General features: G+C 40.4%; 1 protein-coding gene across 1 annotated transcript in view; it reads left to right on the top strand.

Moving 5' to 3' along the window:
- Window positions 1-25,470, top strand: part of tmeff2a (transmembrane protein with EGF-like and two follistatin-like domains 2a) — a 132,917-nt gene that overhangs the window by 85,481 nt on the left and 21,966 nt on the right. Inside the window, exon 5 of the mRNA XM_015053880.1 lies at window positions 18,245-18,341. Coding sequence (XP_014909366.1) covers window positions 18,245-18,341 — 97 coding nt within the window. The remainder of the gene's footprint in view (window positions 1-18,244; window positions 18,342-25,470) is intronic.

Genomic DNA, 25,470 nt, shown 5'->3' with positions numbered 1-25,470 from the left:
CATCTTCTGCTGGAGGAAATCCGACCTGCGTGTACTGATGTCAGTTATCGGTTCAGAGGAAAACGTCTGAGTCGGACGGCAGCCAGTCTGTGAACTGGCAGCGCCTTGCTGCTCTCGGGTGGGGCTTTTCCCTTTTTAAGGAGCTAAATGAAGCGTGGATTTTTTAGTCCCACAAACAGCTGCACTGAAACGCCACTCCAAAGGAATATTAACCTCTGTGAACCGTGCATATAAATAAATCACGGCTTGCCAACAGGTCAGTGCAGTTCATGGCTCGTTTCTTCAGGAATGGACTCTCTGCTCTGTATAGTTTCATATATTTGCCCTCCACAGCACTGGCTCCATTTTCTGCTCACCTGGTTCGGTTTCCAATTCTCCTCTGCCTGTGTATCTCTCCTAAGCCCCGGCCAATCCTCCCCGGTGGTCTTGTGCACACAAGATTAGTCTTTCCTCCTCCTCCGCCTCTGAGACCAAATCCTGCCCCTCTCCGGCAGCCGCCCGGCTGTCCGCGGCTCCACTCCAGAGCGCAGCGGCCCAACAATGCTGGGGGCGAGATTAGAAGTGGCATGTTGGGGGTTGGCTGTGCAGCCGGCTGACGCGGCGCAGTGAGTGCAGGCTGGAGGCGGACGTTTCCCGAGATGTTCTGTCACTGCTGCAGCCAGCAGGTGAAGGGGGCAGAGCGGGTAGCGCCGCACTAAAGCCCGCAGCGTCAGTCCAGGTGAATGTCTTCTTCTTCTGCTGCTCTGGAAAGTCGGTCCCAACATGTGAAATAATAATTAAGCCTCCCTGCTGTCTGTTATAGTTTTATTCTCCTTGCAAAGTTGAAATCGATGTTAGATTCTCATGGGGAAGGAAATGCAAAGACGTCATAAATATGTAGAACTTACCAACTATATTTATAAAATAATAACAGCTGAAACAGTGATTCACATAACCAAATACTAAAAACATCCTGTTTACAAAACTACAAGGTCAAAAATGTTCTTTTTTTGTTTTCATAATAATTTATAAAATATCAGTTTCAAACAAAATATTTAGTTAGCAAGCTTGGAGCTAAATATTAAGTAAGCAAGCTACACTTTTAGCATGAAGTTAAATATTTGGTTGACAAGCTAAATATTTAGCTTCAAATTGAATATTTGGTTAGCAAGCTAAATATTTAGCCTGCTAGCCAGCTAGCTTGGTAATTGATGCTGGTCTCCATAAAGAAATGAGAGAATTGTTGACTTGCACAAGTCTGGTTCATCTTTTCCAGATTTCTGTCACACGACCAACTGAAATTAGCATCATTTAGTTTTTTTCAGCTATTTGAAGAAGTGAACGACTTTATTTGACAGAGTGACTTACTTTCAGCGAAGCTCGTACTGAAAGCCTGTTTCTCAGTGAAACAAGCAGGCAGATTTATTTTGCAGTCAAAGTGCCTGAAGAGCTTTTAAATGCCTCATTTCTTCTAAGTGGAGAAATGAAAGTGGACTTATTTTGGGGTGGAGTGGTGGGAGGGGTTGCATATTTGGACTCCATTCACACACAAAAGGCTCCTTAAGAGCAGCTTACCACAGCATGAAAGGAAATTTGTTATATTTATAGCTATAATCGAGCAGAATTGGCCATCTGCTTGAAGCACTCATAATTTAATAGTAGTCTGGAGCAATGCCAGTTTAATTATACACACAATCCTTACCTGAGTGGCCTCTGAAAAGTTACATTAAAGTTCCCCACTCAGGCAACCTCAGGTTGACACTTTTGTTCATAATTTCCTCCACATGTGTCCGACGCAGAGACAACAGCGTCTGAAGCGTCGAGTTGCAGAACAAAAGCTTGAAATGTTTTTTCAGAGCTGCTGATTCAGGTGTTTAACACCTGGATGAAGGTAAATCCAACTGAATTCAATATTCATGTAGCCACAATTTACGACAAATGTCTCATCTTTTCACTAAACGTTATGAAGCAGACCTGATTCATGAGCAGTTCCTCAGCAAGCATGTGGCGACAGTAGAAAGGAATGACTCCCATAAGCTCATTCTGACCAATGCTAACGCTAGCAAATCTGTGCTAACGGACAGCAGAGGAAGTAGGAAATCCAGCATATGTATGCTAGCAGCCTTTCCAACGCTAACACTAGCCTGTCTGTAGCTCAAAATTATGAGAATAAATTTGTAACAATACGAGGAAAAAATTAATAATGAGGAAAAAAAGTCATGAGAATAAAATCATAATATTACCAGAATAAAGTTGTGATGTTGGTCGAATTAAGTAGTGATTTGATAACTCCTACATGAAAAATAATAAATTTAAATGAGGAACGTTGATCTTCTAGTGAATTTATACTCTAAGTTTTACCAACAGGCCATATAGAGCAACCAACCGGACGATAACCGGACAGTAAACAACCATTTTATTCTAAGTTTTCGACTTTCTTCTGGTAATACTCTGATTTTATTGTCATAATTTTAAGGCTTTATGGTTGTAGTTTCAAAACTTCTGTGTTTTAAGTGAGTTTGCTTCAGTTGCAGGTTTGTTAAAGCGGAGTTGTTTCTTTTCACTGTCGCCCCATGCTCCCGTAGTTGGAGGGTTTGTTGTAAAGTCATTGTCTCTGTAGTCAGACGGGTTTTCTCAGATGAAAAGTGTTTTTATCAACTTGAATATCGAACTGAACTGGACAGAAAGGTCACAGCTAACATCTCTAGTCAACACTGTGAGGTGAGTAGTTGTAAAGTTAATCTGTTTAGGTGTTATAAATGCTCCCCATCTGAAAGAAATGCAAAATATCAACGTAACCTAAAGGATCAATCTGTCCTGTCTCTCTACAAAGTAGGACTGTAGTGATACAATAATTTCACAATACGATATTCTGCTCACGATACAATATTATATATTGCGATATTCAGCAAACGATACAATTCAATACACTTTTGCGATTTTCTGAAATATTTTAGAGGGACAGAGTGATTTTAGTGACATTTTGTGACTGTTATAGAGTTGGATTGAATTCATTTAACTGAAAACTGATTAAAATCATGTCCATGGACACAGACTTAAAGTCGACAGCTGGACAAAATAAATCAAAGTGGTGAGAAAACATGTTTCTTTTAATTGAAACAGTACAAACTGTAGCTTGCATGCATTTGTGAAGTAAATAAAGTGCACCTGCTCTGAATAGTTTGATACCTTTTAAACCTTGACACTTAACATCTGAAGGAATCACTCTAAGCCTGATGACCTAATCACTCTCCTGGTGAAGCAAGCAGTGAGTGAGACAGGTGACAGTTGGATGTTACGATACATGCGGATGAATATTGATTTTTTTCTAGGGAAGAAAATATCGATATATATCGCAAAATCGATATTATTACACAGCCCTAGTACAAAGTGTTATATTTACACCTTTCATTTCCTCACCTGATGCTAAAACTCTTTGTTTTGATCTATTTGTTATGTTTTACTAATGCGGCTTCACCTAACCGTCTTCTAGAACGTTTTAGTGAACCGTCATTTAAATTAATGGGAATGTCACAGTAAATTTACCAGCATGGCTCAGTCATAATCCCCATCAAAGCATTTACTGAAACTGGATAATTACTACAAACTCTGTTTTAGATTTAAATGTCTTTTCTCTCTGTGTGTGTCTTTGTTCTTCCCTGTAGGCAAACACACACACACACACAGGCAGCGAAAACAAAAAGCATTTTACTGCTTGTTTTTTAACTTCGTTCAGATAATGCTTTGGGGCAAATATTTCTGAAAAGAAATGAAACTTTGCTTCACCCAGAGTTCAGAGGAAGAGTCGCCAGGCATGCTGGACAAAGGGACACGAATGACTTTTATATTATCGAATGTTGTGATCATTTTCTATTCATTAGCAGGACAAAGGTTGTTTGAGCTGCAAGTAATAACTACAATAATTTACTGTGAATAATTACACTGCTGGACAAACGTAGCGCTGGATTCCAGAAGCAGCCGTTAGTCTTAGCTTCCCTCTCGTTGATGTTGGTTTACCAGCCGTTTGTTCTGAGGAACGACGTGAGGCTGAGATTATTTTTACTGTTGGTTGGTTTGCTTCAGGTAGGTTTTTGTTAAACACAATGCTATATGGTGCAATATTAGTGCCAAAATTAAGGCTATAGGCTAAGGTGCTCTATAAGTTCTATAAGTGACCATGTTAATACAAACAAATATTTAACAAATCACAAATTAGGTTATAAATATTCTACTTTTAGTGTAAAATAGTCCAAAAAAATCTAAGCTCTGGAGACCGGTTTGGTTCTGAAAATGTGTTTTTGTGTCAATCGACACAATCAGTCCAGACACATAGCTTAAACTTTTGGCCATTAAGTTGTTTTTCTGGGTCATGCAGGGCTGGAAACTCTAATTTATAAAGTGTAAAAATAAGATAATGAACAGATTTAATGTTATTTTTGGTAAAAGATGTTATTTCAGATATCAAGTTGAGCCACAATGCAACCAGCATGAATATTTAAATGATCCAACTGTGTTTTAATCCTTGATTTTATGACCAGTTTCCTTTTTTTCCGGTCCATTTCAGCTCCACATAGGTGGCCTAAACAAGCCACGCGAGACGAGAGTGTTTCTCTGCACAAGGACCACTCAGAAAAAACAAGAGTGCAACACAATTTTCCACCAGAGTGAATAGAAAAAGATGGGGAGAGAAAAACGAGAGGGTGTTTGTAACCGGCTGCCAGCTCATTGCTGCTTTCTCTGCATTGTGTTGGAGCTCTGAGAGTAAATATGACAAGGTTAGCGAGGGCTCGCTGCTGCCACCGGTTGAGAGGGAAATTAATTGAATTTCCAACAAGCATGCCGATGTCAGATATGGATGGGAAATTCAAAATCTTCGGCCACTGTGTGGACAAGGGCAAATAGACGAATTGGAGAAAAACGCTGGACAAATATTCCAGCAGCTCGGCGAGCCGCCACATTTATATAAAATTAATTAGACTTAAAATTAGGCAGCAAGGAGGAACATTAATGATTTAGCGTTGTTTAAAATTTCACATCCTAACCGGCAGTGAATGTTTTGGGTGGATGGTGCTGTTTTGTCGTAATGCATTAGTAAAATCAGACGGGAAACGGTTTGTTTCTGCTGGATGTCCAGTCTGATCGCTGCAGGGGAACTTCTGCACATTTCAGGATGGAAACGGCACAAAAAGAGCCAGAGAGGCGCCTGCAGAAAGGCCGATCACACAGCCGGTAGATACCAAACGCAATGTTTTTAAAGAATTCGCATGAAGATGATGAACTTATTGAAGCTCACCCCAAACTGCCCTCTGCTGAGTGAGTCTGTGCTGGAAATATGAAAAACCAAGTTCTCTGCACAGACTGAAGGATCTCAAACCGCCTGCTGAGATTATTAGTATTTTTCTATTTTTAGACCGATTTTGTGGGCAGCAGGCTAAGTCAGTGATACACAACATAACTGGATGTGATCTATTGGAAAATAAAGAAGAACAGTTAAAGAAAAGAAATGGTATGAAAAATACTGAAGCTTCATTTGAAATGAAAAGAATGTTGCACTGGTAATTTGAGTAAAAATATGAGACATAATAATAATAATGACCTGATAAAGTCATTAAAAACTTCTGAGAAATTATAAATGTTCCCACTAATACGCTAAATGCAGAGCTAGTTTTTCATTTAGCACTTTTGCTAACATTTAGCTCACTTAGCTTCCACCAAATAAAATTTTCCAGATAAATTCTACAGCGATAATTTACTTGGCCGTTTTATAAACATTCAGTTTAATAAAGTTGGACATTGATAAAACAAGTGTCATTGGCACATGGTTGAATTTTATGCTTTTTTAGCATATGCTAAAGTGCTTTAGCATTAGCTTACGCTAAATACTGTGTTGATTCAGCATTTCAGCATTTTTGTTAACTTTGAAAATGTTTAGCTCAGTTAGCTTCTCCTGAATGAATACATTTTTTGGAGGCTAGAAGTGTAATATTAGCTTCATCCGTTCCAAAAACAGTTTGAATGTGTTTGGTTTCGTTATCCACAGTGGTGGGAAGACTTCCACCAGTAGTCTAGCTAATGTTTCCTTGTATTTACCCAGAATGCCTTGTGCTGTAGTCCACTTCCTGTATTTATTACGTTACCTTTACATTTTTTAACACAGAAACGTCAGTATTTGCTGACTTAATTTGTTTTCTGATGTTAAAATGAAGAAAGCTGATGGAATAAAACGATAATTTTGGCCTTCATCACAGTGATGCGGATCAGTAAATATCCTGACAGGACGCGTCAGCGTTTGAATCATATCCCTCCTTGACGGCCGTCACTTCTGACTGGAGCGCGTTAAAACATGGAGGCCGATGGGCCGTAAATCCAGGCTGCTGACGATGCGGCCTGAGTTACGGCGCCGCCAAGTCAGAGACGTCCAGGAAGGATTTAGAGTTGGTGCAGCGGCGGCATCAGGACTGATGCTGCACGCAGAACAGGACCTGGTCACATGCTAATGCTAACACTAATGCTAATGCTACAATGACGATCAAAACAGGGAATTATTATTATGAACATTAAAATAATTGTTATATATTTGTGGTAATTTTATTTTGCTTTTAAGATCTTTTCATATTTTCTCTAAGTATTATTATCATTATAATTTATAGTAGTTATTTTATTACTGCATTTTTTTTGCTTGAGATTTTTCTGAGTTATTTATAATTTATCATTACATTTGGTTTTCATATTTGTAGTAATTCTATTTTAATTTTGTATTTTTTACATTTTTTGTTTTTATAATTTTAAATAATTTTTCAAATATATTTGTATATATTATATAATCTGTTATTATATTGCATAACGTCCTATTTGAGATTTTTTTAATCTTCGATTATGTCCAGGGTCGCCTGGACAGGTCACCAGTCTGTCGCAGGGCAACACAGAGACACACAACCACACACACACACACCTAGGGGCAATTTGGAGAGGCCAATTAACCTGACATGTTTTTGGACTGTGGGAGGAAACCGGAGTACCAGGAGAAAACCCACCATGCACAGGGAGAACATGCAAACTCCATGCAGAAAGACCGGGGCTGGGAATCGAACCCAGAACCTTCTTGTTGCAAGGCAACAGCTCTACCCACTGCTCCACTGTGCATATAAACCTGAAATCATATAAAATGATCAGCAGCTTAAGCAGAACATGAAGGTCTGATCAGTTGGGCTGCAGGTTGCCGGGTCAGCCAGGGGTCAGATTACATCCTGGATTATAAACCTTCAGATTATAAGCCGTCGTGGCGCTGTGGGTTAAGTTGGAGCCTTCGGTGGCTCTGATGTTCTGGCGCTGTGGCGCTCTCACACGCAGGGAGCCCGCTGCGCTCTGGATACCATCATTACTTATATCTCAGTCATTATTGTTGCGCGCCTGATTCATTTTGTCGTTTGCGTCAGCCGTCGGCTCACATGTTGCGGCTCGGCTTCTCGCCGTCGGCCTGTCGGCTGATAAATGACTTTGTGAAAAGCGATCCGGCCTCCTGCAGGAAAAAAGAAGAATAGAAATTGAATCCCAGCCTCTGCTGGCAGCCTCATCTGTCATCTTTTCAATATTGATGTCCATTATGTTTATGGATCGTTTGGCTGTCGTCTCGTCTCCGGCCCCGTTCGGCCACTGGGGGGCGGCGTTGACAGCGGCGTTTTGATCGATGGCCGTCGTGGTTTAATTGTCAGCGCCGTCCGGTCGTAATGGAGCTCGCCGCACGGCGGACAGATTACATCTCGGATGAGTCAGAGTTCAGCGCGCCGGACGCTGCGGGACGGATTCTGGGCCATTATCAGCGCCGTGGCTCATGTTCATCACTTCCTGTATCGCCTTTCATGGATCACATGTCCTTTTACTGGAACACAGCGGCGGCTCCGGTTAGATTTATCACACCTGCCAGGAGGAATAACTCAGTTTGCTCCTGGAACTATATTTATACGCAGTAATTTATTAGCCACACATGACCAAAAGTAGTGCATTTAAACAACAGCGGAGCACCTTCAGGAAGGGCGCAGAGGTGGTGCTGAGACTGCGACTCCCTCGTTCATCAGCGGCCTCAGCGGCCCGCCGTCCACCACTTCCTGGGTGTCGAATCGGAGCCTCTGGACGGGCTAATGTAGCAAAACAAGCAGAACAGTCAAACAAATGAGTGAAAGCTGCAGAACTACGTGTGGTTCGGTGGGCAGCGTCACTGCGCCTCGTCTCATCCCTCACCGCGCCGCTCCGTCGCTCCCCTGCGTGTTTGCAGCCAAGGTCGGCGCGGTCCTGCTCTGTTTTCCAGCCGTGTGTGGGCTTCATTCATCATCCGGGTGCTAGTGCACCCTAAATCTCTCCACCGTGTGCGAGAGTGTGTGTTTGTGCGTTTGCTTTTGTCTTAAACTCTGTGATTTCACAGATGTGTCCCAGTGTACGATATGAGTTATTATGCTGGGAGAATAATGGCTTTAAAGGACAGAAAGGTTACAGTCAAGTTTATTTGTAGAGCAACATTTCAGCAACAAAGTGCTTTACATCGTAAAATCATCATACAGTCACCGACTGTTAATAATAATAACCAGATTTTTTTTAAAACAGCTCAGATCTAAAATTTCCTTTTCAAGAGGAGCCTGGCAACAATATCAATAAACAATCAAACATTTTGACAAATGACGTCATCAAATATGGCAATATTCCACTTAGATCACTACAGATCAGATCAGCTGTAACCAGGTGGTTTTTAGCCTTAATTTAAATTAACTCAGTGTTTCGGCTGTTTTACAGTTTTCCGGACGTTTGTTCCAGATTTGCTTATGCAGCAGCAGATCTTTAATGTGTTTTTTTTGCTAATCCATTCACTGATTTACAAACAGTAGTATTTTAAAGTCAATTCTCTGAATTAGAGGGAATATATTGAACTAAATTTACATTTTGCATATTGTTTATTCTTCCATTTGTGTTTCTGATGCTTCTTAAAACGTTAAGTGCTTAAAAAAAACACCCCGACATTTTGTAGTAATAAATTAATACTTTCTGGTATTTTCCAAAATCTTCCTAATGAAATCACGTTTCCTAGCAACCACAGCAGAACTCCAGCACATTTGGTCAGCTGGTTTTACTGCTGTTTGTGCTGTAAAACTGTTTTGTTCATAATAATAATAAGAAGAAGAAGGTAAGGTAAGGTAATTTTATTTATATGCACATTTTCAGCAACAAGGCAATTCATAGTGCTTAGAAGCAGAAGAAGAAGAAGAAGAAGAAGAATAGTAATGATCTTTACTGTTTTAGACGTTATTGAATTTCTTGTTGACTTACCATCCAGAAACCACTTGCTACATTCCTGTTGGTTGTGCAGAAGGCTCTAATAACGCTTTTCAAAGAGGTAGGGTCGTATAATTGCACATCTGTTTGCAGAGTTGAAGGCGTGGCCAGCAGCTTATTTGGATTTAAAGTGACAGGACGCCCTAAAACGGCTAAAATTTCATGATTTCACATAAAAAAAATGTAGTGAACATGTTTTGTGTGGACTGTAGATTTATCCTAAGCTGTTCAGGGAAGCATAATAGACCACTGTTAGCAAAGAAGAGGCAGACTCAGCCGTGTGTGGTCAGCCGGAGGCGGTTTTTGGCAGCTGGCACAGCCTTGGGCCAGTTTCAGTGGATCTATATCAGCTTGGCACATCTGGACACCGCAGTCCGTCCCCCATTCTCCTCCGCCGTCAGGTTGCCTAGGGACGGAGAAATCTGGAACGGATTGAGACGGAGCTGCTTGTTTTTAAGTCATTACAGCCACGCCAGCGCTCCACCACAATCTGTTCTGCTGGGATGGCTTTTTAAGGCTGCACAGCCTCCACCCCCCTCCCTATATATCGGCAGGTAAACACTCGCCAAGATGTCATGGGAGCTTTTTCAGCATCCATAAAACAGTGACAGGTGAATCATCCCTGCAGCAGCGGCAGCAGCATCTCCCATCTCAGCCGTGAAACCCGGTTGTTCATTCGGAGAACTCATTATGGCCGCCTCACTCCCCCCTCCGGTCCTGACAGGTTCTGATGAACACCTTCTTCAGGAAAATTGTTGTTTGGGTTCGCTTTAAGGTTCTGGAATCTGAAGAAAACCTTCAGCATCTTTTAATTTTCCTCATTTTCAACTCATGCATCACAAAACGGATCCCTGACTGGCTGTGTCCGCTGCAGCTTTTGATTTGTTAAATGAATATTGAGATACAAGCGACAATAATAAAGCCACCAGCAAAACAAAGCAGTAGTATTAGCATAGTATTTGGTGGAAGCTAATGCTAACGCACTAAAACAGCAAAGTATTTAGTGAAATCTAATGCATTTCAACCATACTTCAAATACTTTTTATAGTATTTTGTCTGCTTTGTATTTACTGTTTGTACTGATTGTATTTATTGATATTGATTATTCATTTTAACCTTGTTTTGTTTTTAACCTTCCTCTGTTTTTAGCTGGATTCTCATATTCCAGCTAAAAACAATAAGCAATTTATTTACTCATTAACAAAGATGAAAAACATCATTTTGGCTAATTCTGCTGCATTTATAGTCAAGCTAATATTTATAGTTCCTACCAAATAGATGAATAAAAGAACTTCATATTTCAGTATGTGTAAACAACATCTGTTGCTGTTTACACAAATGCTACAACGTAGCATGTCGCCCTTAACAGGGTTGATTCTTTAGGCCTTTCTCTCATAGCTTCAGTTGAGTTTTGCTAATTGTTGCTGATTTGGCCTAATTTGATCACAGTAGAGCTTCGGTCAGAAAACTTCAGTAGGTTTTACCGCATCACTTCAAAATAAGAGCCTGAATAGTAACGGCTAGCGACTGGAAGAATTATTAACAATCGATGAAAAAAAATTCAAAACAAATGTTTGCAAAACAGCCAAGTAAGTTAATTTTTGACTGAGAGTGCTAAACATTTTCAAAGCCAGCTAAAGAGCTAAACAAAAATTAGCTCCACTATTAGTGGATGCTAAATGCTAAATCACTAACTAGTAGCCGTGTGTTGCTAGCTGCATTTCCATTCACCATAAAATTGTGTAATTTGGAAATACTGAAGTAAATTCAGTATTTCCAAAGGAAACACCTGAGTTTAGAAAACTCACTTGTTTTGATAAGAAGTTTTTGCACCAGGTTAAATTTGTTTTTCGAAACGGCAATGGAAACATTTTTTTTACATTATTTCCAGATTTTCTTCAGTTAAATATAGGAGTGTATAGTTTCTCTTTAAAACCAGCCATTCAGATTGTATCTGTATTAATTTAATTTTGACATAATTGAGATGTTCTATAATCCTTTAAATATTGCCCCATATGTTTATACCTTGTTCTCTCCGTTTTGTTTTGTTCCTGTTTGATTCTGTTTGAAATAAACTTTTGGGGGAAAATCGCAGATCCTCAGTGATTACTGCTTCCTGTACGACCCTCCAGGCCTTCAGCTCCGTTTTCTAACATCTATCTGTCCAAACTCAATCTGCTTCTGTTTACTTTCATTTTATGGAGTTTTTATGCAGCAGAAATTAAAAAACAGTTTTTTACTCCTTGATTTCCTCCATTCAGGTTCTGACCTCAGCGATCCGGCTGAGTGAAGCTTACAGTGGATGATTCAAGCAGAGTAAAAATACTGCTTATCCTCAGGCTCTGTGACTGCAACCTGCATACATCTATAGATGGAACCAAAATGGGAAAAGGGCTGGAGGAAATTTATTAGAGACTTTGCAGTCGCAGAAATACAAAGAGAAAGTCACTTTTAGATTCTGCAAACGTGTTTCTAAGAAACGTCACTGTTAAGCTAACTGTTTATCTCTGTTGCATAACAGGCTTAGCGCTTCATAAAGTCCGCTTTATTTTCAAAATTACTTTTTTTTTCCACTTTTTTTCTCTCTCAATTTTACCCATTTCTATTAATCCAAAAGTATGTAATTAATATGTGACTCAAAACAATGTAATAAATCAACAACTAGGTCAATTTTTACTGCTATTCTGCTTCATAAATATAAAATACTGCTGGTTCCACAAGGTATTAAAAACCGTTTCCCTCAGTTTATTTTTTAAATAACTCAAACATTATTTGTAAAACTACAAATCTAGTATTATTTTTTTTTGGTTTGGTTTATTTTAATTTTAAAATCTCCCTTTTAAAGCTGCTTTAGAGTTGAACTAAGTAGAGTTGAGCATTTAATAGATAATAATAACCCAATTAATTGCATGATAAATTAAAAAGAGGTTGATCATTTCCAGTCGCATTCTTGTTCGTTTTTGCCGTGTAAAGAGATTAATTCTGCCTTTTTAATTTAATTAAAACCAAAAAAAATGCTGCAAACATTTTGACACTTTATTTTTCTTTTCAGAAAAATCCTAACGTTTAATTTTGCCTAGTTTTCCAGTCTGAGCCTAATAATTAATCATTTTTGAAGGTCAAAGCTGTTTACACATTCATAATTCATTTTATTTGTGTATGTATTCTGGATATTTAAATTGTTTTCCAGTTCCAGTTAAATGTTTGTTAGAAATTAACACAATGGTTCCCACTAGTCTGAGCTACATTAGCTAAGCTGATTTTGCCAGCTTGGCAGTAAATATCACTGACATTTATCTTAGCATTGCATGGAGTTGGGTAGAGGACTCAGAGATTCTGACTAATAGCTGTAATGTTCTCATATTGTTTATATATTGGAGCTCTAGCGAGTTCTAAGCTTGTAGCTGTTTATTGTTGCCATAGCAACCGCCTACCAAGATGGCTGTCAGTTACAAAGTTCACTGAAGTGACGTCTCAAGAGAACTTTGTATTTGTTGATCTTTGAGTGTTGGTACTTGTACTATTTCACAGTTTTTATGATTTCAGTCAACAGTGGTCTCAAAACGACGATATTATCGTTTATTGCAATAATTTACGGGACATTTAGTCGCCCAGTAAAATTTGTGTGCCCAGGCCAAGCGTCTAACTCCAGTTAGGAGGATTAAAGATGTTCCACCTCAGTTTCTTAGCGCATCTCATCTGCCCTCTTCCTCACACTTCCTCTCTAATCTCTTCTCGTCTCGTTAGTCAATCCGAAGCGTCCGTTAGCCGCATCGCTTTAAAACAAAACGATAGAAAACAAGGAGACGGCTCGGGTCCGGCCGTCGGATCGATGCAGGGTGATGTAGCAGCCGGCGGGAGGGCGGATCATTTCCGTCATTACCCGGCCATGTCTCCTGATCCCGGGATTAGCAGACACAGAAACAAGGGAGAGCGTCAGGGTGGAGGAGAAGCAAACACTGCTGTCCCCAGCCGCCTGCAGAGCAGAGAATGGAGAGCTGAGAGAGAGAGAGAGAGTGTGTGTGTGTGTGTGTGTGTGTGTGTGTGTGTGTGTGTGTGTGTGTGTGTGTGTGTGTGTGTGTGTGTGTCGAATGGAGAGAGTAGAAAGAAAAGGAAATTGAGACTTTGTTGGTTTTTGTAGGATCTTATCCAAGTAATTTTGGTTTAGTTTCCACTGCAATCACTAACTTTGTATAAGTAACTTTTCAAAAAGCTCTGTTAAAACATGTCAAAATCTGCCAGTGGAAGTCCAACTTTTTCATAAATATTAAAGAATTATTGACTTAAAACTAATTTCTATATATTTCTGAAAAGTTACTTATTAGTTAGTTTTGTCTTATTTCAAGTGAACTAACATATTTGCACTAGAAACTAGACTACTAGTTTTTGTAGTCATGTTATTAAAGTTGCAAAAAATAAGACCTTTCCTGTTTTGGCATGGTCAGTCCTCCGTACCTCCGCTCTTCTCTTGTTTGTGGCCTGGGAGAGCTCACACACTCGCCTTCATCCGGAGCGGATCATGGCAGAGAGGCGTGTGAAAAGCAGAAAAAGTGTCAGAGGAAACAGGTTGAAACCTGCCTGGACAACTAAACTAGTTCGATTTTAACAGGAAATACTTTATTTTTTAAATGTAATATCAATATTTTATCATGGAAACTCCCTCAGTTCTGAAGTCCCAACCTGATTCCTGGACCTCGATCTGCTGCCTTTGATTAAACGTGTTTACAGCTTATAAACAAAAGAAAGAGCTTTTAATGGCTCAATCTATTTGTTTGGTGCAATAAACTGCTCTAATTCTTAACAATAAAGCCTAATGAGATCATTTTCTAAGCAATCTCAGCTTAAACTCAACTAGCTTAATTACTTGTCCATGCCTCAGCAAATAAAGTGCTTTTCTTTGCATGCTGGAATAAATAAAATGAACATAAGGAGCAACAGGACGACATAAAGTTAGAGCTTAGAAACAAGCAACTTAAGTTTTTCTTTATTCCATTAAATTTGTCTGCAACTTCGTTTTTCTGAACTCTAGAAAATATCAAATTATCAAGTTAAGGCATAAACCCTTCATCATAGCTGCTGATAGGAATATATGTGATTTTTATCTATTTTAAATAATTTATTGATATTTTTTGTAATGAAATAGTCGTGGACTTGTGTTAAAAGAAAAAGACACAATCCTTTCCTTTCTGCTAAGGATTTATGATAACCAAATAGATAACCAAGTGTCTTTCAGTAGGCACTTCTCTTTGTAAAATAATTGATTTGTAAACCTAAATTTTAAGCTTTCAAGCCGTTATTATCCATAACTGTTCAGTGATTGAGATATTTTGGTCTGGTTTATATTAATGACCATTCAGTCACTGCAGCATGGACCAGAGAAAACCTTAAAGTCAGACTTTAACCTGCAGCTATTTAGAAATTAGCTACTGCTGCTGCTTTTAGCTGCTGCTTTTGTTGTGATGTCAGTAAATGAGATACTAAGGCTATGATTAGGTGAACAGAGACAAAAATAATATGTGTAAGTGACTTTTGCATTAGCTACGGCTAAATACAGTGTTGGTGGCAGCATTAGTTTTTCTTAAATACTGGTGTAGCGCTTCCGTTTTAGCAGAGCTAATGTTTCTGATTAGCGCTTTAGGTTTAGCGTAGCTAACCTTTTAGGTAGCCGTGTCCACCACTGTTTATATAGCTAGATATGGAGAAAGGAATCACCTGTGGGTTACCTGAAGTTGTCTTGGCTAATTCAGACAGTCACTGGTGGAGCCAGAACCTAAAGATATCAGGGAATAAGAAACTGCTACTAGATCAGCAGAGCCGGTCGGGTTCAGGGGAACCTAGAAACTGTCAGCAGAACCGCCGTTCAACCCGCCGCTTCCACCCACGTTCCCAGGGCAGCTGCCACCTGCTCGGGCCTGAAATGTCAGGGGAGACTCTTGAAACGGTGAAAGATCAGCATAGATTATAGACCTTGGCTTATGTAAGGTTTGGTACGACATCACAGGAAGACATGCTGGAAAATAGAAATAAAAAGCTGCTTTCAGGTGGTTTATACGCCGCCGAGGCACTTTCTGCAGCCTGTAAAATTACAGGAGTAATCTGTTTTTATTTTTGTTTTAGCCTTGACTTTGCACAACGTCTCTATTTTCTCTCTGAGCTCCAGACTCGTGTAGCAGATTGTCTCTCTAGTAATCTCCTCCCTCCGTCTGCTTAGTGCACCGTTTCAGAGCAGTGGAGGAGCTTCCTTCTCTTAATTTAAGTGGTTGAATATTTTTTGGCCTGAATATTACACCAAGAGAGTCTTGATGGCCTGGATTTTCTTTTTCCCATCTGGTTTTTCAGGATTTGCCTCATTGGCTGTAGATTCTTGGTCCTGGCTGACTTCCTCATGAAGGAAAATCTGCAGCGTTGCCTTTTGGTGGACAAACATCGTCTTACTTCTCTTGGATAGCATCCTAGCCCAGGTCATTACAGTACCACCTCGTTATCTCACTGCTGCTAAATGCTGCTAGTTTTATACCAAACAAACAAAAAGTAAACCTTCCAGAAACTTTCATTTTGTCTCAACAGAATATTTTCCTAAAAGTGTTTTTGGTAATTGGCCTTCCAGTTATGCTCAGTATCAGTTTTTGCTGAACACTGACCTTAAAGCTGCAGTATGTGACTTTAAAATAGATACTGTTTTTTTTTTTACATATTTATTGAAACTGTCACCATGTTGTGAGAAAATCTATGGAAAAAAAATCTTGCTCTTTCTCCCAGTGCAAACTAGAATAAACCAGTGAGAGCCAGGAGGCAGGTCTTAACGCTGTTAATCACCCTCCGTGTAGCTCTCAGCTATGCTACAACTAGCATAGCTGGTCATGAATGCTAAGACTAGTTAGCATAGCCACTGATGATACGGGGTAAACATTCTTTCTGTAACGGTAATTTGTTTCTTTGCCATCAGCACATTTAGCAGCAAGTATATGAGGTTGATTGACTGCGTTAAGCCCCGCCTCCTGCCTCTGATTGGTTATTTTTGATCAGATTCACAGATTGTCTGTCTCATATCAAACTGTCACGACATGGTGAAATTTTAACACATGCAGAAAACATATTTTGGTGAGTTGTAATCAGTAATTTTGGATAATTAGTGGCTCCTGGGAAGGTTAAATCTACTTCCTGTCAGACGGGTTGCAGTTGGATGATTTCTTGAGTAATTCTGACTGAAAACGGTAAAATTAACCCAAAAGCTTAGAAATCAGTGTTTTCAGAAAACATTAATTTTTTCTGTGAACTCAGAGGATTTGGCTTTCATGCTCCAGTGGTCGGCCTCGGCTTCACACCCGGTCATCTTGGCAGTTCTGTGACCTGAAAGGTGAAGCTGTGAATACTCAACGTAAATCTTTCTGCATGACTGCAGGCGTCCGGCTCGCAGAGGACGCTCTGCCTCGGCGTCACGGCAGACAGAAAAAAAGAAATCAGCTGATCAGTCTGCGACTCGACGGCAACAGAGTCGCTCATCTCTCACGGCAGAAAGTAAACTCTCCTGACTTTGACTCTAAAATCAGGCTGCACTCAACCCTGTGAGCAGAAAACAAGGTTACGCTGCGCTAATGGCGCTCTTTCAGTCCAGCGCGTCACAAGGGATCACAAAAAATAATATTTTCAGGGGGGAGAATGAAAGACGCGACACAGGGGAGCGCTGCGCGGTGGCGCTGGTTAGAGAGATTAAAGATATGACACGAGGAAATGATGCCAACTTCCACCTCTTCCTCTTGTCTTTCCACGTTGCTCTCCTGGGTCCTGCTCTAAAAATAGAGCTTGTTTAATAGAGAAGAGGAGAGGACTCCGCTGCGGAGGGAGAATGCAATTTGAGATTGGCCAGATTGCTTTTATTCCTCCTTTTCTTCTCCCCGTCGGCCACTCAGGAGGCGAGCCGCCGGGGCCCCTAAGCCGCAATAAGCCCGACGGCCGCCGCCGCACTCGCAGCGCGATGAAATAAAAGAGGGACTCGGGGAAGATCAGCTGGGATTTGAGAGTGATAGATGAGAGTCAGGTGAGGAGGAGGAGAGATGAAGGAGATGCTTCAAGTGGGATGTGTCTGGATGTAAATGCAACAAACCACCGAAAGGTGGAAATCATTGTTGGTAGAAACTAAAGAGTCTAAATAGGAACATTTCAGTTCTGTTGGTAGGTTGGCCTGTCACAATAAATCAGTTAATTAATCTCATGATCAATTAAGACAAGATCAATAACTTCCATTTTCATGATTCATCGTTTTGCTGTTTTCTCTCTCAAAACTGGTCCTGTTTTTTGTTTACAGACTTTATGACTCATTTTATTTAAGGATGAACTGATTGTAGTTTCTGGCCGATCGCCGATTACCGATCTGTAAAAAAGCCAATTCAGATTCATTAAAACATGAAGTTTGATGCTTTCATCCCCACATGGCGTTCCCAGACTCATTAAAAAATTTGTTGAAAATAAATGTTTTAACTTGACCTCCAAGTTGATTATTTTATTTTATTTGGTAAATAGAATAAAAATGTGTCCCATAGATGCAGATGGAGACTTTTAATTTGTAATCAGGGTTACAAGTTTTTAGATTAATATCAGAAATTTTCTCCAAAGTTTTAAATTTTCTTTTGGAAATTTTACTAGAACATTTCTGAGATTAATCACAAAGTTTGAGTTTTTGACAGAAATTTGCTGCTTTTTTTCTATTTATGACGGTTTTTAATACAGCGTGATAAAAATCCCAGTCATGTTTTTGATCTACAATAAATATCAGGAGAATTTTGGCCCACATGGAAAAGTTTGTACACCCTGCATTAAATGTCCTTTTTCTGCTAAATTTCCCGGGAGCCGGGTCTGGTTTAGCCAAGCGACCTTGCCACTCACAACATGGCGGACGGACATCTCTGGTGGAAACCGTCACACATGCTCTTGTTTTGTGTTTCAGGAGGTGAAGGTTCAGCCGAGACCGGCCAGAAGGAGACGTCCACCTGCGACATCTGCCAGTTCGGAGCGGAGTGCGACGTGGACGCCGAGGACGTTTGGTCAGTCCGAACTCTCCCTCCTCCAAACCGCCCGGCTTCTGACTCTTTTCAAAAACACGTTCAATCAAATCAATCCAAATATAGCCGTGCGCCTCAAAGAACTGGAAGCGTCGCTCCTCTGTCTCCTGCACAGAGCCGCCGCTGAACACCCGCCGAGGGTTTTTATTGCATGGCTGACCATTTCATTTAACCTCAATTACCAGAGCAGGGCCGGGAGAGAAAGGAGATTTTCGCTTATGCTGGAAATCCAATTACTCTCCTTACAGGACTTGGCAATGTCAGAGCAAAAAAAAAAAAAAAAAAATGTCTTGGAGTCGCACGGGAGAAACTAGTTCAGTGATGAAATAACATTTGTTGAAGGTTTAACCATTTCCTGCAGGTTCTCCAGCTTTGTTGTGTAGGAAACTACTGGAATCAGCAAAGAAATCCCAGCTGGAAATTAGGAGCGCCCTGAGAGTATGACTCCATCAAACGGCTTGATGTAATGGAGAGATAATGTACCCCAGTGTGCAATAACCATAATGCCAAGGAATGGCTTCATGATGCATTTTGAGCCGCGTTGCTAATACTAAACAGCCGCACTCCTCCCGATGCCACCCATTTTTGCAAATGCTCCGTAATACGCCTCTAAAACCCAGAAATTGATTTAATGGCACTTTCCGAATTCCCGGCGGGAAATTTATCCAATCACTGCAGGACGGAGTTGACGGTTTGCGCACGTAAAACTGAAACACTGAAGAAAATGGAGCCTCGATCTTACCTGAAATGAAGACATTTACACATAGGAGAGCAAGTCAGTAGCATTTAGAAAATCAAATTTGACATAAATATTATAACAGACATGAATATTTCAGCGTCTCCTTGTGTAAAAGCGAAACTACGAGTGTTTAATCTTTAGAAGCCCCAAGGTGTGTGGATGGAAAGGTTTGTGGTGGATAATCAGGGAGGTAATTGCGACCCGTCGGTGGGTGATTTCCCTGAAACGGCAGCTAGCGGCGGCTGCAGCGCGAGGCTGTTTTGATTAAAATGACAGGTTAGTCCAATCAGGCGGCAGCTGGTTTTAATCAAACACACTGTCAGTTAATCACACCGTGATTGGAGAGAGGTGGCTGTAATCAAAAACCGTCTTATTTTTACACAAACAGCCCACATTAATAAACAGTTTAGTTCTTAAAGCAACTTTTAAAGGAGGAATGCAGCATTTTGTTGGTGCCTGAATGGGCAATTATTAGTTTCAAAGGGGTGTTTTAGCTTTTTGTTCTGCTTAAATGGTTTTTCCAAAGAGAGTAATTAACTTCCAGAGTGCTCTCTGCAATCCCTGCTTGGAAATCCAGGCTGTGCTTTATTCTGCTCTGGTCAGAAATATGCATCCACTCATCATGGCCAAGAATGTCTGATTCCTTTATTTTAATGATTTATTTGAAATGTTCCTTTGACACAGTGGAATGATTACACGGCTTCCAGCTGCAGCCGTTTTTAAAGAGGAACTGGGAGCTCAAACTGCAGTGCTACCTGCTCAGCAACGGCTCAGATATATCCATTCCACCAATAAAAGATATGCTAGCCATCAGCAAACCTCTAGCTCAAGATCCAACCACCACTTGGTAGATATTATTTAAATGGTTTGTATTTAAATCACAGAAGGTTGAAGTTTGGGTTTTAGGGAGGCATTAGTATCATATTAACCTGCTTCATCTGGTCTAAAACCAGTCTTGATGTGTTTGGGTTCATTATCCACAGTAGTGGTCACAGTCCCGCTAATCGCTAATAGCATTTAGCTAATTTTGAAAACATTCAGGACACTTAGATTCCCATAAATCAATTTTTGCACATAAATTCTAAAGTGCTAACTTACTTGAGTGTGTTTCTAAACATTGCTGTTGAAAATTTGGCCTTTAACTGTTTCTTCATTAACATTAGCTTCAGCTAAAAATCATGTTGCTAGAGCACTTTAGCATTTTTGCTAACTTTGAAAACATTTAGCACATGTAGCTTCCCATAGCTTATTTCTAGATAAATTCTGAAGCGCTAATTAACTTGGCTGTTTTGTAGATTTTAGTTAAATAAAGTTGGTGATTGATTGCCAAGAATTCTTCAAGTAGCTTGACATTTATATTTATGCTCTTATTTTGAAGCGGGTGCAGCAGTTCCACTTCCTCTCTACAACAAGCAAACAAATTAAGCTAACAGAAGAATTTAGTCCTTTAGCGTTTAGCGTACGCTGATTATCATCACAGTCTAGGGCTTTTAGTGGATCTAATGTTTTTGCTTCGTGTTATAGGCTTAGCATGGCGAACCCCATCAGATTGATGCCATTGTTTTTACTTTGATATAGTGCATAATGGCTGCTGGCGTCTGTCTTGAGGGTGAGCTGTAAGAATGGCATGTTAATGTTAGCACTGTGTGCTAGCTTTTAGCTCCTTGAGGACATAACCGAACAACTTGGCGTTGATTTTCCCATTTTTGTTTTAAGGAACACATTCAGTTACGTTTTTAGCACTAGCATTAGCTAACCTGCTAACTACCTTGAGACCTTGTTTAGAACGAGTGTTCATTCATATTGTGGTAACATTTTCTGTCTCAACAAATCTATTTTAATCAATTTGAGAGTAAAAAGCTTCTGCACCGATAGATAATCGTATCTCTGCTGTCAAACTACTAAAATGTTCTAACGTGGTGAAGTGGATCACTCTGCAGCCTGGAAAGGAGCAGGTTATTTAGATAAAATAGATTATTTAGGGTTGTATCTTCATGTTTCTGTACAAATTTTGACACGCTTTCACCATTTTGTGAGAAAGGACAGTTTATAGAGACCTGTTAACCTTTTGAACTGTGTAATACTGGGAGAGAATGTCACTCAGGCAACATTCAAACACCTTATTGCAGATGCACCACAATGGAGCCCCACTTTAGAAGACCTTATTTTTAAACCTAATTCTTATGTTTATCCATTTTGACAGCATGAAATAACCCGTGTTTGCCTGCTATAATAAAAGGTTATGCCTGGTCAGGAGAAAATTGTCATTTCAGCCCATTCTCTCCCCAAAGTATTATTGATTCCATTCGTCATCATTTGTGATTCACCAGAAAATGAATATTTTTCCGTCTCTTGCTTCATGGATTCAGATAAAGAAAAATGTCCTGAGTGTTGTGGTGAAGATACCGCAGTGCTGAGTGAACCTCATTTGGCAGAACGCTTCACAGCCTTTATCTGCACTCCGCCCTTCTATAGCTCCTATTCTCTGGAGGCGAGCGGCGGGCAAAAAAACACTAATTTGCCCCAGAGGGATCAATAGAGTGTCACAAAATCCCATTTAGATCCATTTGTGGTGTAAAACTGTAATTACCCACAAAAATCTATGCTTTCAAACCCATCAATAGCGGCCATCATTGTTGATGGAATTAAAGGAGGTTGCTTGGCGGTCTGGAAGCGGCTGCTGGACCTCCTGAGGTTCAGACCCACAGATGTGTCCAAGACTTTTCTCTGGATGTTAAGTGGATTTAAAATAAAAATGCCAGGATGGAGGATGAAACCGGCTGTCAAGTCTGCTTTTCTTTGCAGCGATTTCTGGGGCTGCTGTTTGTGTTTTTATAACTCCTAATGAGTGTTTGTCAGAAAATGATCCAAGCAATATTCAATGGGAGATTTGTTGTGTGTTTTAGCATTCAGAGCCAGCTGTTTGTCTCTGTTAGGGCCTTCTTCTCCATGAGTTGTTGGTCAGCAGATTTAACTGTTTTGTGAGCTTTCAGTTGAATAAACATCTCTGTTTAAGTTTTGGTTAAAAATCTTTAAAGCATTTACCGTTTATATTCATGCTCTTATGTTGAAGTATGTCTAGGCTTTTTACGCTGCAGTTCCAGTTCCTCTCATTTTTTTTCCACCAAAAACTATTTTTAAGAAAAAAACAGGAATAAAATAAAACAGCAGCTGAAAACAATGAAAAGGAGCATAATGTCAGTTCTTTCAAGGGCAGATATAATTTAAATCTGAAGTTAGTGGTGTAGCATTAGCTTCAACTAAACACCATGTTGGTGTAGCACTTTAGCATTAGCAGAACTAGCGCAGCTAACTTTCAGTCAGCAGCATTAGCTATTCTGACTGCTTTTTAAAATAAACTGTAATAAATTGCTACATCTGGAAGTGGATGACTTGTTAGGAAAGTCTAGTAGCACCAAAATTGTCTTCTTTGATAAATTCTCAGTTTTTTGATACCATTGCTTTCACTCCAGTCCAGTTCTTACTGGCTCATTGTGTGTGAAGGTGGAGCTGAGTGTTTGGTTTAATGTGTTGGCTAACAGGCTGTTTTCCTGCTGATAATAAAAGCAGGTTTAGACTCAGTCGACCTGGAAAGCTAATTAACTGCAACACCGGTGGAAATGTAAAAAATCTCCAGATAAAAGAAGAAATGGCGGCTGGTTTCTGGCGTCAGGCGGATTGTTGATTGGTTCAGGATGAGCAGACCTGAAGCGAACTGAAATCAAACTTCTCTGTGCAGACAGCCCTCAGGTGAGGCAGAAAATAAAAACAGAGAAAAAGATCCACGGAGGAGAGACGGAGAAACATGATGTTTAAATCAACACAGCTGGAGCACAGCACTCATCCCCAGACATTCATTTATTTCTTACTGCAGCTACAATAAAACTTTGCTTACTACAAATTGAATTTCTATATTTGGAGGCGCTCACCTGGCAGTGACACTTCAGAAGGAGATATCCCCCCACCGCTGCAGACAAACAAACACATCTGATCGTTTTTCCCTCTGAGCTTCACCCTGAAGTCGTGTCGCATCTGAAACCTGAACAGTCTCACATTGATCAGTAGAGCAGGTGTTCAAATTAACTAATCTAAATTAGCTAATAACTAATAATCTGCCACGGTGATCAGTTATTAATAATCACAAAATAAACATCAAACCTGAAAACATAAAACTGTAACTGTTCAAATGTCTGAGTGTCTTTTGCTGCTGAATCCTGAAACATAAAGTGGCGTTGTTGTCAGTTGCTATGGCAACAGGTCTGCGTGTAGCGTAGCCGACTCAGAGAGCGAGAAAAAGAAGAATACGAGTGTTTTTGAGTCGTTCTTCAGTGTTTTTTCTGTTATTTTTCCCTTTGCTGTGGTGCGCTGAATTCATACCAACATCTCCAGGTTTCATTTTAATGGTTTATAACATGAAACAGTTTTATAGACCAACAAAATGGAAAATAATTAGCCTAGAGAATTAAATAACTATGAAGAGTACGGCAAATGTAAAAAATATTATGCTTATTTAATTGTTGTTCAGGTAAGTTAGAAATAATTCACCATAATATTATTTTATGTTTGACATTAGGGCAAAAAAGAAACTTCGGTCCTGTAAATACTTTCAACTTGGGGATTTTGACCCTCTGTTCAAAAAGTTTGGACAGCTTTTCTCTAATCATGCCGACTTTTGCTTTGTGTGTTCATTATGCTGCAGGAACTGCAACAAAATTGCTGCTTTATGGTTTTTTTCCTCCAGCGATAAACAGCGGTGTGTCCCTGATGGCATTAAAATTCGGTCTTATGCTGATTACAGTGGTTCCTGGGAGATGAGGGATAATAATTATCTTTAATAAAATCCAGGCTCCCACATTTTCTCCATGCACAGATGTTTTTAAAAAAGCAGATTCCAGTGATTCAGTGTCAATGTCTGCTTCAGATAACAGGAGGTATGATGACGACACTGCAGAACATGATGGAGGTGGTCCTCCAGTAAGACCGAGAGAGAAAATATTTTCTAACTGAGAAGTGATGATACTGAGACCACAACATGAGATATTCAGCTCCTGAAGAGGGAGAACGCTGTGGTTTATCTCATTTAATTAATTAAGGTGTTCAATTTGATTGAGCCAAGAATTTACCTTTATTATTATTTTATTCCAACTGCAGCCAGTTGTCCATAAAGTCCGGTTCGTTTCGAGAGGTGTGGATGCTGATTGAACTCTGGTCCATCTCCAAACTTCGGTCTCGGTTTGGTTGAAGTTAAATCTGGTTTGGTTTGAATGCATATGTGAACGCCAAGCGGACCAGACCGCTCCAAAAGCAGGAAATGGACTATAATGCAGGGCATTCTGGGTAAATACAACCAAAACAAACGTGTTAGCCTAGCATTAGCTGGAGAAATGGCTGATGGTCTTAAACCAAAGACAAAAGAGAAATCCCACAACCGCTAAAATCTGACGCCATTTTTGTTTTAATTTCGTTGCGCTCAGTGTCTTCAGAGGTTTTTGTGTCGTTTCCTTCAGTGGTTCTTGGTGCAGCGCCCCCACAGGCCAGGAGGGGAACAGGTTGCTCGAAGGGTTTGGATTGTTTGACTTGGTGCTGAGAGAGGGAACCACAGCAGCTGGAAATGTAACAAACGTTCCAGCTTTGGTCCAAATCGAACCGATTCTAATAACTCTCTAGCATGGAACCAGTTCTGCTCCTTTTTTCTGCCATGCTGTTTTCCATCAATAGTCCCTGGACTACTAGAGTCTAACGTCACACAGCCAAGCAGCAGCATTCACCCGCATGTCACGGTGGGTGTTTATCGGATATTTTCTATTCACCTTCTCCTGCTTTTCCCTCCCGTTTTGCTGCGTCTCTCTCTTTTCTCTCGCTCAGTTTTCCACAGGATTACAGTGAAATTTGAGGCAGAGGATTATAAAAAAAAATCAATGCAGTGTTCAGTTACAACTGGGTTTGCTGCTGGGGATTTGTACACAACACGGAGCGGTTAGTGGGAGACGCCAGCTTCGCTGCTCGGTGTGTGTTGGCGTGTGAAACGCGGCTGAAATGCACGTAAAGCTGCTTTTTTTAGCTGGGAGTCTGCAGACCGTCAGGGGAGGAGGGAGGCTTTGATTGCAGGGAAATCACAGGGAACTAATCAATACAACACATCCAGCTAAGGAACTGTACTCACACACACACACGGTGTTTTTCTACACATCCACGCTCCGATAACGCCCGTTTAACACCCCCACCTCTCCGTACCGATCCACGAACATGCAGAGGAATGGGAGCGAAGAAGGTGCTGCTGAAACACGGATTATCACCAGGCGACTCGTGTCCCAACCGCGCGCGTGTGTGCGTGTGTGTGTGTGGGGGGGGGGGGGGGGGGGGGCGGCGGGC

Source organism: Poecilia latipinna, unplaced genomic scaffold (assembly GCF_001443285.1).
Source record: "Poecilia latipinna isolate Pla-1442-1.1 unplaced genomic scaffold, P_latipinna-1.0 Scaffold1211, whole genome shotgun sequence".
Taxonomy (NCBI): domain Eukaryota; kingdom Metazoa; phylum Chordata; class Actinopteri; order Cyprinodontiformes; family Poeciliidae; genus Poecilia; species Poecilia latipinna.
This window is presented reverse-complemented; position numbering and strand designations above follow the sequence as displayed.